The following is a 19766-nucleotide window of genomic DNA, read 5'->3' as shown; positions in this document are numbered from 1 at the left end:
GCGAGTGTGCGGTCCAATTAAAGACTTCCGCCACAGGGGAGATTATCCTCAACTCATGTAGCCATTGGTTGGGATAGTCATCTGACCAGAATCATTCAATCAGATCTTAATGGAAAATTTCTATGTTGCACAATCACTCCATATAAGGTATTATACAATGTCAAAATAAAAATAGAACCTGACTCGACCTAAGTAGGTCACACCCTGACCACAATCCCCTGACCACAATCCCCTGACCACAATCCCCTGACCACAATCCCCTGACCACAATCCCCTGACTACTAGCACCTGACTACAATCCCCTGGCGACAATCCCCTAACCACAATCGCCTGGTTACATACAATCCATTGACCATAATTTCCCGACTACAATCCGATGACCTGATTACAATCACCTGCCCATAATCCCTGACCACAATCCCCATACAACATTCCCCTGATCACAATCCTTCTACTACAATCCTCTGTCTCTCCCCAGGTGAGTCAGGCCTGGGTAAATCTACCCTGGTCAACAGTTTGTTCCTGACAGATCTCTACCCAGAGAGGCACATCCCTTCAGCCTCAGGTGAGTTCACGGGAGCACACGCACACGCATGATTTTGGGTGGGGTGGGGTGCAGAGTTGTGTGTGTGTGGGAGGGGGGAGAGTGAATGCTACCTCACACCAATTAACACCTCCCCATTTAGTACCTCGTTATCAAAGTTTCAAAACTCACATTATACACGACCTGAAACGCCCCCTACACTTATGTTTACAATGAGTCTGTGACGTCGCTAGATTTAAGTACTGTGGCTCTTTTCAGTTGCTGTATATACACAAAAATCTGTCCACAAGTTAAAAATTAAATGGTTTCAATGTGATTATTGTAATTAAAGATTCAAGGTAAATATTATCCCTGCTGGTGTGTACATTCCTGTTCCTAAAGCCTCTCCTACCTGTTTGTTAACCGTCGTTAGGTGCATACCTACACCATTACGTGCATCATTACCTGCATACCTGCACCCTTACGTGCATACCTGTTTCTGGCAAGAGTTTTGGACTAGATTCTGGCCCAGTATTCATTCAAGACTGAAGACCCATTCCCTTACTCTCTCGATCTACCTCTATGGTGCTATCAATATTTAGCATTCTAACACGCTGCTATATTCTCAAGATTTAGCATTCGAACAAGCAGCTATATTTTCAATAATTAGCAACATTACTCTCTGCTATTGATCTTCTAAACCATCTCCATTCTACCCAAATCTAAGGGGGTCATCCACACGGGGGGGGGGGGGGGGGGGGACAAAAAATTGACTTTTGTGGACGCGTATGGACTTTTATAAAAGGGAAATAAGTGGACGCCAAAATCTAAAAAAATTGTGGACGTCATAAATGGATGACCCCTAATGATGGATCACCAGTTTTCGCCGTGATTACAAACACAACCGGCGTTTCTTATGTCGGCCCACAGATTCGAGAAGTGGACGTTCCATCTCTCGGTCCGCAGATTCCAGATGCGGGCCTTCAATTCTTATACTGGCGGTCCATCTCTCGGTCCGCAGATTCCAGATGCGGGCCTTCAATTCTTATACTGGCGGTCCATCTTACGGTCCACAGACTCCAGATGCAGACCTTCCATTCTTATACTGGCGGTCCATCTCACGGTCCACCGACTCCAGATGCAGACCTTCCATTCTTATACTGGCGGTCCATCTCACGGTCCACCGACTCCAGATGCAGACCTTCCATTCATATACTGGCGGTCCATCTCTCGGCCCACCGACTCCAGATGACGGCCTTCCTTTCATATACTGGCGGTCCATCTCACGGTCCACCGACTCCAGATGCAGACCTTCCATTCTTATACTGGCGGTCCATCTCACGGTCCACCGACTCCAGATGCAGACCTTCCATTCTTATACTGGCGGTCCATCTCACGGTCCACCGACTCCAGATGCAGACCTTCCATTCTTATACTGGCGGTCCATCTCACGGTCCACCGACTCCAGATGCAGACCTTCCATTCTTATACTGGCGGTCCATCTCACGGTCCACCGACTCCAGATGCAGACCTTCCATTCTTATACTGGCGGTCCATCTCACGGTCCACCGACTCCAGATGCAGACCTTCCATTCTTATACTGGCGGTCCATCTCACGGTCCACCGACTCCAGATGCAGACCTTCCATTCTTATACTGGCGGTCCATCTCACGGTCCACCGACTCCAGACGCAGACCTTCCATTCTTATACTGGCGGTCCATCTCACGGTCCACCGACTCCAGATGCAGACCTTCCATTCTTATACTGGCGGTCCATCTCACGGTCCACCGACTCCAGATGCAGACCTTCCATTCTTATACTGGCGGTCCATCTCACGGTCCACCGACTCCAGATGCAGACCTTCCATTCTTATACTGGCGGTCCATCTCTCGGCCCACCGACTCCAGATGACGGCCTTCCTTTCATATACTGGCGGTCCATCTCACGGGCCACAGACTCCAGATGCGGGCCTTCAATTCTTATACTGGCGGTCCATCTCACGGTCCACCGACTCCAGATGCAGACCTTCCATTCTTATACTGGCGGTCCATCTCACGGTCCACCGACTCCAGATGCAGACCTTCCATTCTTATACTGGCGGTCCATCTCATGGTCCACCGACTCCAGATGCAGACCTTCCATTCTTATACTGGCGGTCCATCTCACGGTCCACCGACTCCAGATGCAGACCTTCCATTCTTATACTGGCGGTCCATCTCACGGTCCACCGACTCCAGATGCAGACCTTCCATTCTTATACTGGCGGTCCATCTCACGGTCCACCGACTCCAGATGCAGACCTTCCATTCATATACTGGCGGTCCATCTCTCGGCCCACCGACTCCAGATGACGGCCTTCCTTTCATATACTGGCGGTCCATCTCTCGGCCCACCGACTCCAGATGCAGACCTTCCATTCATATACTGGCGGTCCATCTCTCGGCCCACCGACTCCAGATGCAGACCTTCCATTCATATACTGGCGGTCCATCTCATGGTCCACCGACTCCAGATGCAGACCTTCCATTCATATACTGGCGGTCCATCTCACGGTCCACCGACTCCAGATGCAGACCTTCCATTCATATACTGGCGGTCCATCTCTCGGCCCATAGACTCCAGATGCGGGCCTTCAATTCTTATACCGGCGGTCCATCTCTACGCCCACCGACTCCAGATGCGGGCCTTCAATTCTTATACTGGCGGTCCATCTCACGGGCCACAGACTCCAGATGCGGGCCTTCAATTCTTATACCGGCGGTCCATCTTACGGCCCACAGACTCCAGATGCGGGCCTTCCTTTCATATACTGGCGGTCCATCTCACGGGCCACAGACTCCAGATGCGGGCCTTCAATTCTTATACCGGCGGTCCATCTCACGGTCCACACACTCCAGATGCGGGCCTTCCATTAATGTACCAGACGCTGAGATAACCTCGAGCATTTTACCCTCGATGGCACTTCATCAAGACAATCAACACGTTCACCCCTCCCCTGGTCCCTGCGGTCACCCACCCCTACCTTCCATCCTGACCTTCGACCACCCCCACCCCTCCCTCGCCTCTTAAATTTCCAGGTCACGTCTCATTGACGTGAAAATCGTCTTGAATCCCCTGTGATGGGCTAGGTTATTGACAGTCAATGTTGATTACTCGAGCTTTGTAGTTGGGCTATTGATTTCTTTGCTCATATCACGGCAGATTAGACTTGGATGAAAATGACATCCAGTTTAAGAAAAAAAATTCTGAACTGATGATGGTACTTGGCTAAACATTGCGCTTAAATGTATATTTTTTTCCCTATTGTTGTGTGTAGTCGATGTTTATTTTTCATTAAACTCCAGAAAATTTTGATTTAATTAAAATTTTCAAACGTTTGTCTTCTGCTCAAATTAAAAAAAAAAAAATCAAAAGAAAAACGAAAACATAAAAAAAAAGAGTTAGAAAAAAAAATCTTTTATTGATGGTTTTCTTTTAAATAGATTTATAAATGACAGATATTGATTTTTATACAGGCTGTGTTGATGAGATCAGTTGAAGGAGATTTTAACTTAGGTGGTTTAGATTTTCTAGAGTAAAAATTCAATTATTGAGTCAGTGCTTAGCTCTGTGGGAGACTAGAGAAGGGCGTATAGCCAGCAGAGCTAATGTGTTGTTCTAAGCTGCCAATAATAGCGTGTTGAGTGGACGCTGGTCAGTTTTGTTTGTACCAGTTACCGTGGACACGGGGGGGGAGGGGGGTGTTGGGAGTGTTGCCGGGAGGAGGAATAATAGGAGTGGGTCGATGGCTGATAGTCAGACTGTCGCATCACACTGTCCCGTGATGGTCAGTCAAACTGTCCCGTGATGGTCAGTCAAACCGCCCCATGATGGTCAGTCAAACTCCCATCAAGCTGTCCCGTGATGGTCAGTCAAACTGTCCCATGATGGTCAATTAAGCTGTCTCTTCAAATTGTCCCATGGTGGTCAGTCAAACTGTCCCATGATGGTCAGTCTAACTGCCCCATCAAATTGTCCCATGATGGTCAAACTCCCATCAAACTGTCCCATGATGGTCAATCAAGCTGTCCCATCAAACTGTCCCATGATGGTCAGTCAAACTGCCCATCACACTTAAAGCCGTATTGATTAAATCAAGCAACAGCACATGGATTTAAAATTATATCGACTTTCCATCTCCTGAAATTATTTAATGACAGCTTCAACAAACAGTCTAGCTGTTTACCTTGATAAGATAGGCGCCACGATTAGAAGTTCGGGCAACAGATTGTATAGTTATAACGTTTTCTTTCAACATCATTTACCTATTTATTTTTGGATTTTATGAGTACTGAACATGGTACTAACCATGAGGTTTTGTATGGTACTAACGTGAGTACTTGTATGATAGTAAACATGAGTACTTGTATGGTACTAACTATGAGTACTAGTATGGTACAAAACTTAAAAACGTATACTGAACATAAGTACTTGTATGGTACTAAACATGAGTAATAGTATGGTACTAACGTTAATTACCTATATGGTACTAACGATAATTACCTATATGGCACTCAACATGAGAACGTATACTAACATTGAATACCTGTATGGTACTAACGATAAGCACCTATATGGTACTCAACCTGAGAACGTATACTAACATTGAATACCTGTCTGTTCCAGAGAAAATCGATCAGACGGTGAAGATCGATGCCTCTACTGTGGAGATCGAGGAGAGAGGGGTCAAGCTGAGGTTAACTGTGGTGGACACACCCGGCTTTGGGGACTCGCTCAACTCCATAGATTGGTAAGTTGGTCTGTGGTCAGTTCTTGTGTTGGTCGGTTGGTGTGTTGGTCAGTCTTCGTGTTTGTCGGTTGGTCAGTTTGTGTTTGTCGGTTGGTGTGTTGGTCATTGGTGTGTTCGTCAGTCTTTGTGTTGGTTTGTTGGGTTGTTGGTAAGTCTTCATGCTAGTCAGTCGGTCAATCTTAGTGCTAGTCAGTCGGTCTGTTGGTCAGTCTTAGTGCTAGTCAGTCGGTCTGTTGGTCAGTCTTAGTGCTAGTCAGTCGGTGTGTTGGTCAATTTTAGTGCTAGTCAGTCGGTGTGTTGGTCAGTCTTAGTGCTAGTCAGTTTGTCTGTAGGTCAGTCTTAGTGCTAGTCAGTCGGTGTGTTGGTCATTGTTAGTGCTAGTCAGTCGGTGTGTTGGTCAATTTTGGTGCTAGTCAGTCGGTGTGTTGGTCAGTCTTAGTGCTAGTCAGTCGGTGTGTTGGTCAGTCTTAGTGCTAGTCAGTGGGTGTGTTGGTCAGTCTTAGTGCTAGTCAGTCGGTGTGTTGGTCAATTTTAGTGCTAGTCAGTCGGTGTGTTGGTCAATTTTAGTGCTAGTCAGTCGGTGTGTTGGTCAGTCTTAGTGCTAGTCAGTTTGTCTGTAGGTCAGTCTTAGTGCTAGTCAGTCGGTGTGTTGGTCATTGTTAGTGCTAGTCAGTCGGTGTGTTGGTCAATTTTAGTGCTAGTTAGTCGGTGTGTTGGTCAATTTTAGTGCTAGTCAGTCGGTGTGTTGGTCATTTGCAGTGGAGGTTTGTTGTAGTGTAAGACGATTATTGTGCTGTTCAATTTTAATGTAGGTGACTGAGTTGCTCTATTCAACTTTGCTAATATCATCAGATAATTTAAAGGTATATCAGATTAAAGGTTAGTTGTATCATGGTCAGTTACAGTCCAGGTCATTATTATGCCGTTGGTCAATTTCGACTCTACATATAGAGTCCACACTGTTGTTGCTTATATGCCAAAGTGTTATCCGTGAGCTGTGCAGAGGTGTTTCAAAGTATACAACAAGATTTCTGTCTTTTAAATCCCACCACAGCGCATTAAAAGTTTTTAAAAATCAACGTATAATATTAAAAGGTTTCTTTTCTTTTAAATCCCAACACAGCGCATCGAAATTTTTTAAACCCCACATAAAATTTTGAAATTGAAAACAAAGCCAACGGCCAGTTCATTTTAAAGTGACCTTTTCAAACTTGCGGCTGTCAGCTAAAGAAGCGAGTTAAAAATACATTGCTAAGAACCTTGACCTTTAACCCCCCACAATCATGGACCGTTAGTGCTCGAGGTGCGATGCTAGAAGAAAAAATAAACCAGGGCTGCCATAACAAACCAGTGGCTAGAATAAATAGTTTTATCGTGGGTGAAACCATAATTTTTAAAAATAAAAAATGTACAACATGCGGAGGTCTTAATCAAGGGACTAGGGCTTTTAAACCGAGCCTTAATCGGGGGTTACAGTAGCTTTGAATGTGGTGAAGGAAAGATTTATTGATAATTAAAGGGGCAATGGATAGATAAAGGGATAAAGGGGTTTATGGATAGATAATGGGGCCTATGGACAAATAAATGAAGTCTATGGATAAAGGGATCTATGGATAGATAAAGGGGGTCTATGGCTAGATAAAGGGGTCTATGGATAGAAAAAGGGGGTCTATGGATCGATAAAGGGGGTCTATGGATAGATAAGGGGTCTGTGGATAGATAAAGGGGTCTATGGATAGATAAAGGGGTCTATGGATAGAAAAAGGGGGTCTATGGATCGATAAAGGGGGTCTATGGATAGATAAGGGGTCTGTGGATAGATAAAGGGGTCTATGGATAGATAAAGGGGTCTATGGATAGATAAGGGGTCTGTGGATAGATAAGGGGTCTGTGGATAGATAAAGGGGTCTATGGATAGATAAAGGGGTCTATGGATAGATAAAGGGGTCTATGGATAGATAAAGGGGTCTATGGATAGATAAAGGGGTCTATGGATAGATAAAGGGGTCTGTAGATAGATAAAGGGGTCTGTGGATAGATAAAGGGGTCTATGGATAGATAAAGGGGGTCTATGGATAGATAAAGGGGTCTATGGATAGATAAAGGGGTCTATGGATAGATAAAGGGGGTCTATGGATAGATAAAGGGGTCTGTAGATAGATAAAGGGGTCCATGGATAGACAAAGGGGTATATCGATAGATAAATGAGTCTCTGAATAGATAAAGAGGTCTATGGATACAAAAAAAGGGTCTATGGATAGATAAAGGGGTCTTTGGATAAAGGGGTCTGTAGATAGATATAGGGGTCTATAGTGATACAATAATATTTAGAAGGGCATGGGGATTTGTCAAATGACAATAGGGACATTGTCTGTGCACACGAGTCTTGTTTTAGGGATACAGGGGTCTTTGAATTGTCAAAAGCTCCCTTTTGAACCTGAAGGGCCATGGGCTGGGGCAAGTGAAGTAGAGTTGATCTGTTTCTGTAGCCTCGGGTATTGTTTGGAATTTCAAAGAGGGTCTACAAAATGACAAGGCCCGTGTCATAACAAATTATTCTATGACGTGTTTTAGAGGTTTCGGGTTGAGTGACTGACTAGGAACATTGTGACTGTGTGTTCCTTCCATGCAACATTAGAAACTGGACATTGAACAACATCTTAACGTAGTGGAGATCCTGCGAGCCCGAAGCTGGGATGAATTAGTGTCATATTATAGATCTCGGCTATCTGATGAGGGTTGTCATGACAACCAATCAACAGAACATTCCTCTTGAGAGCGGTGGGGCTTAGGGTAAATCCCACGTAATCATCTAATTAGCTTAATAAAGAGCGAGCGAATGGGGGGGGGGGGGGGGGAGAGGGGTACACTAATTTGTATCGATGGTAGTTGAAGATAGGTGTCGGTCATTTCCTTTATCGGTATTTTTTTTTATACTTCCGGGCATGCGTAGTGAGTGGGGGTTTTGAAAAAGGGCTCTATTTTAATAGAATGTGTTATAAGCTTCGAAATGTATTTTAAAATAAGATAACAAAAGAGCGTTGGGAATCAAATAATACGCACACTCACGTACACGCACGCACTGACACGCTCTCTACAGACACGCACGCTCACCCAGACTCCCGGCGTGAGTAATAAAGAAGGCTCTAATAGAAGGCAAGGGGTGAGCTGACATTAGCTATGTCTAACCTCGGGTCAAACAGCAGACGGTGTAGGGGGGGGGGCAGGGCAGACGGGTGATTCCAATTTTCACGATTAGGCTTGATTTCATTAGTAAATTCCACCCCTGCCTTTCTATGAGCTATTTCCTCTTTCCATGAATTGATTTCATTAGGAAACTCCAGCCTTACTTTCCTGTGAGTTATTACGTCTCTCCAAGAATACCTACGTTTACAGAGCAGGTGTAAGATATACATAGAGCATTGGTTCACCTATGATCTCTATGACTGGGACTATGACCTATCGTGAATTACCTCCCCTTATAATCGCACTTATCTCCCCTAATTGTCCATCCATCAGGCTATTTCTCTCTCTCTTCCCCCCTCTCCCCCTTTCCCATTGTTTTCTATCTTGAACTTGGCTGACTCAGTGCTATAAAGTCAATGAGACGTTTGACCTTTTGGTGCCCCCAGCTTACCTAGACCATGTCTAGAACCTACTGTTTTGTTCCACTTTTCTCCCCCCCTCCTTCTGTGGGAGAAGGTTATAAGCTACTGTCTTACCCTTGCAGCTATTGATGCTATTTCTTTTAAGTTGTTTGCTGTGCATCCAAACAGCTGTCTGCATGTGTGAAGTCACTTTGTTGTAGGACCACAGGTGTCAGTCACAGCATGTACAATATGTTGTACCTGTGGGGGAGGGGGTGGGGTGGGGGTGGGTTGTGTGACAGATGGTAATCAGAGTTCACAAGGTCACAGAGACAAGCTCTTTATCCACATAAAAATACTTCTGCCTGATGTAGTGGTTTAAAAAAAACACCCTTGCTAGCTCTGAGGGTAGGTGAAGCAGTTGCGCTGTTTCTGTGTCTGATCTAATGTTAATTAAACAATTTTTTTCCTGTCATTAACCGTGGTGTCAAGAGTATGTCAAACTGCTTTAAAAAAAAAAAAAACTAATATTAACAAGATTTATCTGAAGTTTATTATTTTTTCCCCCCACAGTTTTAAACCTATCATACAGTACATTGATGACCAATTTGAAAGATACCTTAACGATGAGAGTGGGCTGAACAGGAGGCACATCATCGACAACAGAGTTCATTGTTGTTTTTATTTTGTCAACCCCTCCAGTCATGGGTGAGTACAGCGTTCATAAACGCAGTCTTTTAATCAAGTTTTTTTAACTGTCACAGACTCAATGTTTTCATGGGTGTCCAGTCACTTAATCCCTGGACTATTAATCCCTAAATACTTAATCCCTAACACTTAATCCTTGTCAAGTAACCCCTATTCATTTAATTCCAAGGCACTTTATCTCCAGACTCTTAATTCTTCATAAAGCATTATGTAATTCTGGATTAGGGGTAGGGTAGGATTAAGTGTCTGGGGATTAAAAGTCAAAGGGATTAAGTTTCAGGGTTTGATCATGTCCTTGACCTATGATACAACATTGATAATTACAGCTTGATTGCCTATAGGTGAGGGCAGGGAGAGGGAGGGGCTGCTTAACCCATCACACAAGCAAGTAGAGAGGTCTAGGGGGAGGGGGGTGGTTGTAATACACATTTGAATGTTTAGAAAAAAAAATCCTTTTTTAAAAGTGAAGTGTTGTATTTTTTTTAATAGAATTTGATTTACAGCTTAAGTGATCTTTCTGTTAGACATTGGTACTACATACTAGACTGGATATCAACTATATTTAGACTAGTGGTAATAAACTGCGCTAGCCTAGCTTATAATACATGCAAGCAAAAATATCTAAATGTGTATATCATTTCCCCTTGATTCACTTCCTGGTTTGTTGTTTAATTTTTTAATTTTTTTTAATGAATCCAATAAAACTAAAGAATAATTTGAAGATAATAATATCTATAATATTATTTTCCTTCACAATTTAAAAACTTTAAACAATGCCTTTATGTATTTGACAGGCTAAAACCTTTAGACATAGTCTTTATGTGTTGACAGGCTAAAACCTTTAGACATTGTCTTTATGTTCTGACAGGCTAAAACCTTTAGACATTGTTTTATGTGTTGACAGGCTAAAACCTTTAGACATTGTGTTTGACAGGCTAAAACCTTTAGACATTGCCTTTATATGTTGACAGGCTAAAACCTTTAGACATTGCCTTCATGAAAGCTGTCCACCACAAGGTCAACATTGTTCCTGTTCTGGCTAAGGCTGACACCCTCACACAGTTAGAAGTGGCCAGCCTTAAGAGAAAGGTATGGTTTTGTTGTTTCAGATTTTGTTTGTGTACATAAATGACACATACCATTTTTACACCTGTGTCACATATAAGGAAAGTTGAATAAGCTGGTGGTCGGCATGTTGGGTCGGTTAAGCTCATGATAAGTCCAGAGTTCAAACCCCGGGCAGATGAGGCTCGATAGCTGTGGACAGCCACTCATCTAGGAGAGACAACTACAAAATCAATCAACTGCTGCCGTGTAGTTTTTTCATGGTTGGACAAAGGCTATGGAAGCAAATCCAAAAAGAAAAGCAGGCCTAATTGGCGCATAACCAGTTGACATGTATACTTAATTATGTTGGAGTTAATCCCTTTCGCCACTAAAAATTAAGGATGAAGAAAAAGATAAAGAAGAACTAAAGATCTATTGTAGTCTGTGATTTTTTTCACTTTATAAATTAAGTAAAGATTCACTTCCTGCTTAGTTTGAAGCTTTTATTAATTATCTAAAAATTTACATAATTGGATGAGTATGGCACCAAAATTACCATCCTCCATCTCCCCCTTGAAAAAAAAAGCATTTAGATTTACCCCACTTAAAATTAAATGTTATTCTTGCCCTTGAATATTTTATTTTAGAGGATGAGGATGGCATCAAGATTTATCCCCCTTAAAATAAAACTTTATTCTCTCCCCTGAAGATTTTAGACCAGATAGATGAGCATGGCATCAAGATTTACCTCCCTTTGAAATAAAACTTTATTCTCTCCCCTGAAGATTTTAGACCAGATAGATGAACATGGCGTCAAGATTTACCCCCCTTAAAATAAAACTTTATTCTCTCCCCTGAAGATTTTAGACCAGATAGATGAACATGGCATCAAGATTTACTCCCCTTCAAATAAAACTTTATTCTCTCCCCTGAAGATTTTAGACCAGATAGATGAACATGGCATCAAGATTTACCTCCCTTAAAACTAAACTTTATTCTCTCCCCTGAAGATTTTAGACCAGATAGATGAACATGGCATCAAGATTTACCCCCCTTAAAACAAAACTTTGTTCTCTCCCCTGAAGATTTTAGACCAGATAGATCAGGGGTTCCCAACCTTTTTTTACTCCAGAGCACATTCTAAAATATCGGTAGAGTGGCGGGCACCACCTATTTTAAATCGACAAACTCCTTCCAGAGGCGTAGCGACCGTTCCCGTCACCCGGGGACAAAACTTTCGATTTGCACCCCCCCCCCCCCTGTCAAACTTTCGATTTCCATCCCCTTCAACCTTTCAATAATGTTTATGAAAACCATTCTGTCTCTGTCGAATAGTGAGAGGCGGGTACATACAAACCGTTCGGCGGGCACCATGGCGCCCGCGGGCACGGGGTTGGGAACCCCTGAGATAGATGAACATGGCGTCAAGATTTACCCCCCTTAAAATAAAACTTTATTCTCTCCCCTGAAGATTTTAGACCAGATAGATGAACATGGCATCAAGATTTACTTCCCTTAAAATAAAACTTTATTCTCTCCCCTGTAGATTTTAGACCAGATAGATGAACATGGCATCAAGATTTACCCACTACCAGACTGTGATTCTGACGAGGATGAAGATTACAAAGAGCAGTGCCGCCAGTTAAAGGTACCTGATGTGTTTGTAATATTTGTCCACTATATGGGAATGTTAAAATGTAAGAGGGGTGCTAGTCTAAAATAGTATGAGACATTGCTATGGTATTTCTAGGTAGGGTAAACCACCATGATTCAGTAGCCTTAGCTTGGTTTTAGAGTTGTTAAAGTGAAATAACATCATTACTGTGTACTTACAACTATTAAGCAACATGGTCATTTATTAGCAGAAGAGGGAGAAGAGAGAGAAGAATAGCCTAGTGGATGGGCTACTAGGGGAGATAAGTGTGATAATAAGGGGAGGTAATTCACAATAGGTCACAGTCCCATTCATAGAGATAGGTGAACCAATGCTCTATGTACATCTAACCTGCTCTGTAAACGTAGGTATTCTTGGAGAGAGGGAATAGCTCACAGAAAGAAAAAATGGGATATTCTATCTCTACTTTAAGAAACAAAACTAATAAAATAAGCAGTTGTGAACATATTACATTTTCTAGTGAGCTGCGCAATGTACGGGATGTAATAAGACTTTTGTATGTTGAATTTTTATTTTAGAATGCTGTCCCTTTTGCTGTGGTGGGAGCCAACACAATCATTGAGGTCAAGGGTCGCAAGGTCAGAGGTCGCATGTACCCTTGGGGTGTTGTGGAGGTGGAGAACCCTGAACATTGTGATTTTATCAAATTGAGGACTATGCTCATGTAAGTCACTGTGGACAGTACTTTGTCTCTGGGTTAGAGGCTAGGGGTCATGGGGGTCAGAGGTCGCATGTACCCTTGTGGGGTGGGGGGGGGGGGGTTGTTGAGGTGGAGAACCCTGAACATTGTGATTTTATCAAATTGAGGACTATGCTCATGTAAGTCATTGTGACCAATATTTTTTTGTTGGGTTAGAGGCTAGGGGTCAGAGGTTGTAGTATTCATGGTAAAGCTTTGAAGAGATGTAGGTTTGAAAGCTTTTGTTTTCAATGAATAGTGCTAGAATTTACTGATCATGTAAAAACAAAAATTTAATACCCTGATTGTTGATACAAGTGTTTGTGACAGAGGTTGTTAAAAGTGTTTGTGACAGGAGTTGTTTAGTGTTTGTAACAAAAGTTGTTTAAAGTGTTTGTGACAGGAGTTGTTTAGTGTTTGTGACTGGAGTTGTTTAAAGTGTTTGTGACTGGAGTTCTTTAAAGTGTTTGTGACAGAAATTTGTTGTAAGTGTTTGTGACAGGATTTGTTTAAAGTGTTTGTGACAGGAGTTGTTTAAAGTGTTTGTGACTGGAGTTTGTTGTAAGTTTTTGTGACAGGAGTTGTTCAAAGTGTTTGTGACTGGAGTTCTTTAAAGTGATTGTGACAGAAGTTTGTTGTAAGTGTTTGTGACTGGAGTTGTTTAAAGTGTTTGTAACAAAAGTTGTTTAAAGTGTTTGTGACAAAAGTTGTTTAATGTTTTTGTGACAGGAGTTGTTTAAAGTGTTTGTGACAGAAGTTGTTTAAAGTGTTTGTGACAGGAGTTATTTAAAGTGTTTGCAACAGGAGTTGTTTAAAGTGTTTGTGACATGAGTTGTTTAAAGTGTTTGTGACAGGAGTTATTTAAAGTGTTTGCGACAGGAGTTGTTTAAAGTGTTTGTGACAGCTGTTGTTTAAAGTGTTTGTGACAGATGTTGTTTAAACTGTTTGTGACAGATGTTGTTAAAAGTGTTTGTGACAGGAGTTGTTTAAAGTGTTTGTGACAGCTGTTGTTTAAACTGTTTGTGACAGATGTTGTTAAAAGTGTTTGTGACAGGAGTTGTTTAAAGTGTTGTGACTGAAGTTTAGTGTTTGTGACAGAAGTTGTTTAGTGGTTGTGACAGAAGTTGTTTAAAGTGTTTGTGACAGCTGTTGTTTAAAGTGTTTGTGACAGCTGTTGTTTAAAGTGTTTGTGACAGGAGTTGTTTAAAGTGTTTGTGACAGAAGTTGTTTAAAGTGTTTGTGACAGGAGTTATTTAAAGTGTTTGCAACAGGAGTTGTTTAAAGTGTTTGTGACAGCTGTTGTTTAAAGTGTTTGTGACAGCTGTTGTTTAAAGTGTTTGTGACAGCTGTTTTTTAAAGTGTTTGTGACAGTTGTTGTTTAGTGTTTGTGACAGCTGTTGTTTAGTGTTTGTGACAGCTGTTGTTTAAAGTGTTTGTGACAGCTGTTGTTTAAAGTGTTTGTGACAGCTGTTGTTTAAAGTGTTGTGACTGAAGTTTAGTGTTTGTGACAGAAGTTGTTTAGTGGTTGTGACAGAAGTTGTTTAAAGTGTTTGTGACAGCTGTTGTTTAAAGTGTTTGTGACAGCTGTTGTTTAAAGTGTTTGTGACAGAAGTTGTTTAAAGTGTTTGTGACAGCTGTTGTTTAAAGTGTTGTGACTGAAGTTTAGTGTTTGTGACAGAAGTTGTTTAGTGGTTGTGACAGAAGTTGTTTAAAGTGTTTGTGACAGCTGTTGTTTAAAGTGTTTGTGACAGAAGTTGTTTAAAGTGTTTGTGACAGAAGTTGTTTAAAGTGTTTGTGACAGGAGTTATTTAAAGTGTTTGCAACAGGAGTTGTTTAAAGTGTTTGTGACATGAGTTGTTTAAAGTGTTTGTGACAGGAGTTATTTAAAGTGTTTGCGACAGGAGTTGTTTAAAGTGTTTGTGACAGCTGTTGTTTAAAGTGTTTGTGACAGATGTTGTTTAAACTGTTTGTGACAGATGTTGTTAAAAGTGTTTGTGACAGGAGTTGTTTAAAGTGTTTGTGACAGCTGTTGTTTAAACTGTTTGTGACAGATGTTGTTAAAAGTGTTTGTGACAGGAGTTGTTTAAAGTGTTGTGACTGAAGTTTAGTGTTTGTGACAGAAGTTGTTTAGTGGTTGTGACAGAAGTTGTTTAAAGTGTTTGTGACAGCTGTTGTTTAAAGTGTTTGTGACAGCTGTTGTTTAAAGTGTTTGTGACAGGAGTTGTTTAAAGTGTTTGTGACAGAAGTTGTTTAAAGTGTTTGTGACAGGAGTTATTTAAAGTGTTTGCAACAGGAGTTGTTTAAAGTGTTTGTGACAGCTGTTGTTTAAAGTGTTTGTGACAGCTGTTGTTTAAAGTGTTTGTGACAGCTGTTTTTTAAAGTGTTTGTGACAGTTGTTGTTTAGTGTTTGTGACAGCTGTTGTTTAGTGTTTGTGACAGCTGTTGTTTAAAGTGTTTGTGACAGCTGTTGTTTAAAGTGTTTGTGACAGCTGTTGTTTAAAGTGTTGTGACTGAAGTTTAGTGTTTGTGACAGAAGTTGTTTAGTGGTTGTGACAGAAGTTGTTTAAAGTGTTTGTGACAGCTGTTGTTTAAAGTGTTTGTGACAGCTGTTGTTTAAAGTGTTTGTGACAGAAGTTGTTTAAAGTGTTTGTGACAGCTGTTGTTTAAAGTGTTGTGACTGAAGTTTAGTGTTTGTGACAGAAGTTGTTTAGTGGTTGTGACAGAAGTTGTTTAAAGTGTTTGTGACAGCTGTTGTTTAAAGTGTTTGTGACAGAAGTTGTTTAAAGTGTTTGTGACAGAAGTTGTTTAAAGTGTTTGTGACAGGAGTTATTTAAAGTGTTTGCAACAGGAGTTGTTTAAAGTGTTTGTGACAGCTGTTGTTTAAAGTGTTTGTGACAGCTGTTGTTTAAAGTGTTTGTGACAGCTGTTGTTTAAAGTGTTTGTGACAGCTGTTGTTTAAAGTGTTTGTGACAGCTGTTGTTTAAAGTGTTTGTGACAGGAGTTCTTTAAAGTGTTTGTGACAGCTGTTGTTTAAAGTGTCTGTGACAGCTGTTGTTTAAAGTGTTTGTGATAGCTGTTGTTTAAAGTGTTTGTGACAGCTGTTGTTTATTGTGGTTTTAAAGTGTTTGTGACAGCTGTTGTTTATTGTGGTTTTAAAGTGTTTGTGACAGCTGTTGTTGCGGTTTTAAAGTGTTTGTGACAGCTGTTGTTTATTGTGGTTTTAAAGTGTTTGTGACAGCTGTTGTTGCGGTTTTAAAGTGTTTGTGACAGCTGTTGTTTATTGTGGTTTTAAAGTGTTTGTGACAGCTGTTGTTGCGGTTTTAAAGTGTTTGTGACAGCTGTTGTTTATTGTGGTTTTAAAGTGTTTGTGACAGCTGTTGTTTAAAGTGTTTGTTTGACCATTCCAGCACACACATGCAGGACCTGCAGGAGGTGACACAAGAGACCCACTATGAGAACTACAGGGCTGAGAAGTTGGCCCATGGTGGCAGCAGTAAGTCAGGGTGAGTACACATATCTCTGGGGTTTTATCTGGGCATTCACTGGTCAACAACTGGTCATTTACTGATTTAGTCATTTTCTGGTCAGATATTGGTCATTCATAATTCAGCTATTGGTCATTTACCGGTCAGCAACTGGTCATTCACTGGTCTGCAATGAGTCATTTATCAATTTAGTCATTTACTGGTCAGCAATTAGTCATTCACGTGTTAGAGGTTGGTCATTTACTGATCATTCATTGGCCACTTTCTATCAGATGCTGGCCAAATACTCAAATACTTGTCATCTATTAAATTTTTACAGTTTATTTACTGATTAAATACTCAAATACTGGTCATCTTACTGAAATTCTATTCTCATTTAATTGGTTATCTATTGGGCATTCGTCTTCTATTGGTAATTCACTGGCCAACTGAATTCTTACTGCAGAAAAAATTAAATGGAATTCTTTCTGTTTTCTATCATAGATACAGAGAAAAATAAATGCATCTTAGAATTGTACCCTATCTCTCAAGTCTGCTGATATGGAAATAAAAGAGAAAAAACTTTCTGTGTATAGGCCAACCATTATTGTTTTAGAATTAGTTTGTGTAGAGCTGGGTCCTTTCAGTAATAAATGATTGCTAATTATAAAATTTAGATCAGAAGTCATTTTGTTCTCTGTACCGTAGTAAAAAGAATTTAAACAATGTATGTATTACTGAAATTAGTTATCCGTAATTAGCAATATGCCCTCAGAGTTATAGACTGCAGAGTGATGTGACTATTTGGTGCATGTAAATTAATACCTCATCTCCCTCCCTTAATTATCAATTAGTTTGCAAGTGTTTTAGAGTGGTTTCCCTTTTGTTTATTATGTTCAAAAGCTCCTGATTTTCTGGTTCATACTGTTTTCAAGTTCTCTATTGTTTTTAATACCAAACATAATAAATGAGAATCTAAAAATTCTTTTGCCTTCATGTATATATTTCATTTGAAATATACTTTTGCTAGTAATTTTTTCATAATTAATTATAACCCTAATTCAATAGGGCTTATTTCATTAATAAATTATTTCATTAGCAACACATTTTCAGTTTATATACATCATTTCTGACTTAATAAAAATATATAGGTAAAAAATACCTAGCCATGATTGAATTAGTAACTCCCTTGAATTGCAGCCCAATATTAGAAATGAATGCTTCCCCTTCATAGAATGATTCTCTAATGTTGAAATTACAATCCCCACTAATTGGTTAATTAGAGCTAATTGATCAGGATGGGGAGGGGTGGGATTGCCTTACAGTTAGTTTTTAATTTATCATAACCATATTCATCATGTTTCATTATATGTTGTCTTATTTTGGGAAGGGGTGGTATTGCCTCACAGTTAAAGTGGGGTTAAAATTATCATCATAATATCCATCATGTTTCATTATAGGTTGTCTTATTTTGGGAAGAGGTGGTATTGCCTCACAGTTAAAGTGGGGTTAAAATTATCATCATAATATCCATCATGTTTCATTATATGGTGTCTTATTTTGTTTCTCTCTCTTTTTTCTTCCTTTTTGATTATTTTATCTTGACTATGGTTAACCCTTAATGGACGGTCTGCGCCACATTATCTACCCACTGATGGGTCATTGGGTAAGCTTGAAAACTAAAGAGTTAACACATTTTATTTATTGACAACTTCTTCAGTGTATGTGCGGCTGTAGCTCTGTACAAAACATGATAAAGTCAAATGTTTACTGTAAAACTTGTAAAGAAAAACATGATGAAGTCAAATGTTTACTGTAAAACTTGTAAAGAAAAACATGATAAAGTAAAATGTTTACTGTAAAACTTGTAAAGTTCGGCCGGTTGCCTTGTGAAGAGCTTGCATGTTTGATTGTTGTATGGGCACATATGTTTTTTATATATATACGCATGTGTTTATATTCTATTTTCAACGCTTTTCAGATTCTTATATTTCTTGAAATTTTATTTAATATTTTTTATTAGAGATATTGGCGACTCCATGTTATCTTGGGCACAAAAGGGATAAGATATATATATATATATATATATATATATATATATTAGAGATATTAGTTGTTTTTTTTTATCTCAAATAAGTTGCGTTTGTTTTTTATTTTTTTTATTATTTTAAGTAAAGTTTAAATTTAATATTTATGTAAAATAAGTATAAGTGTGTATCTAAGTGCTATCTTAAAAATGTTGCTACTTTAAATGACAAATTTTATTAGGTTAAAAGTAGTTTGTGTTGTTTGTTTTTGTTAATTTGTCTTTATCATGTTTTGTGCGGCTTTTATTTTGTGCTCCCACTGATTTTACTGACCTGTCTAGTTTTGCTTACATGTTAAAAAACATTAATTTTCTCAGCCATCATGGTTTTTATTTATCAACCTAATTAAAACCTAATTAAAAAACTCCCAGGAGGTTTTACTGTGTGCTTACATTTTGACAATTTTCTTTTTTTAAATTTTAAAATCCAACCATTATACAATGTAATCAAATTTGATTAATTTTTAACTAATTAAGAATTTTTTTTAAAAATCTAACCAGAATTAAATTAAATTCATTTTAATCAATTTAAAAAAGTAATTAAAATGTATTTTTAACCAAAATGTTTTCTCTTGAAAATCAAATTCAAAGCATTTGATAATATATTTTTTTCTTTATCTCTGTTTCTGTGAAGGCCAAATGGAATGAAATCAATCAATGTTTTGTTTCACTTGCAATCTGATTCAACTTTTTCATCTGCTTCTTTTTTCAAGGTTTAAAAAGGGCAATTTTTCTTGAACCAACAAACAAAAACTTGATGAATGTTGTCCTTAAAGCTGTCTTACAATCTATTCCACTCTGTATTATAGTGTTTCCTACATGCTGTTATACTGTTGTCCTATTTGCTAACATAGGACTGTCCTACATCAAGGTGTAGCTGATCAACAGTCATAGGGCTGTACTAGGTCCTGTCTTACTTGCTGTGATAGTGTTGCTGTCTTACATAATGTCATATCACTGTTCTAGTCCTGTCCTACATCTTGTCTTATATGTTGTCCTACATTGAAACAGTCATGGCATGATGCTAAACATGATGTGGGCTCTGGATGTCCTTTAAACAAGACCCAAGGAACCAAGCGTGTGACTTTTATGGCCAGCAGTCTTGTATTCTACCAAAATACACCATACATCCTCTATCCTCTCTAATATTATGGCTACCTGTCTTGCACTACCAAAATACACACTGGATCCTCTCAAAGATTGAAAT

At 39.8% G+C, this 19766-nt stretch overlaps 1 protein-coding gene across 7 annotated transcripts in view; it reads left to right on the top strand.

Moving 5' to 3' along the window:
- LOC131939811 (septin-2) overlaps positions 1 to 19766 on the top strand; it is a 105542-nt gene that overhangs the window by 80282 nt on the left and 5494 nt on the right. For all 7 annotated transcript variants that reach the window (XM_059298338.1, XM_059298336.1, XM_059298333.1 and 4 more), the window contains 7 exons: positions 479 to 565; positions 5190 to 5313; positions 9474 to 9608; positions 10580 to 10697; positions 12202 to 12303; positions 12849 to 12994; positions 16417 to 16512. In XM_059298338.1, coding sequence (XP_059154321.1) covers positions 479 to 565; positions 5190 to 5313; positions 9474 to 9608; positions 10580 to 10697; positions 12202 to 12303; positions 12849 to 12994; positions 16417 to 16512 — 808 coding nt within the window. The remainder of the gene's footprint in view (positions 1 to 478; positions 566 to 5189; positions 5314 to 9473; positions 9609 to 10579; positions 10698 to 12201; positions 12304 to 12848; positions 12995 to 16416; positions 16513 to 19766) is intronic.

This window comes from Physella acuta, unplaced genomic scaffold (assembly GCF_028476545.2).
Source record: "Physella acuta isolate Inbredline_101_S28 unplaced genomic scaffold, ASM2847654v3 ptg000296l, whole genome shotgun sequence".
NCBI lineage: Eukaryota > Metazoa > Mollusca > Gastropoda > Physidae > Physella > Physella acuta.
The sequence above is the reverse complement of the archived record's forward strand: the minus strand, read 5'-3'. Positions and strand labels throughout refer to the sequence as shown.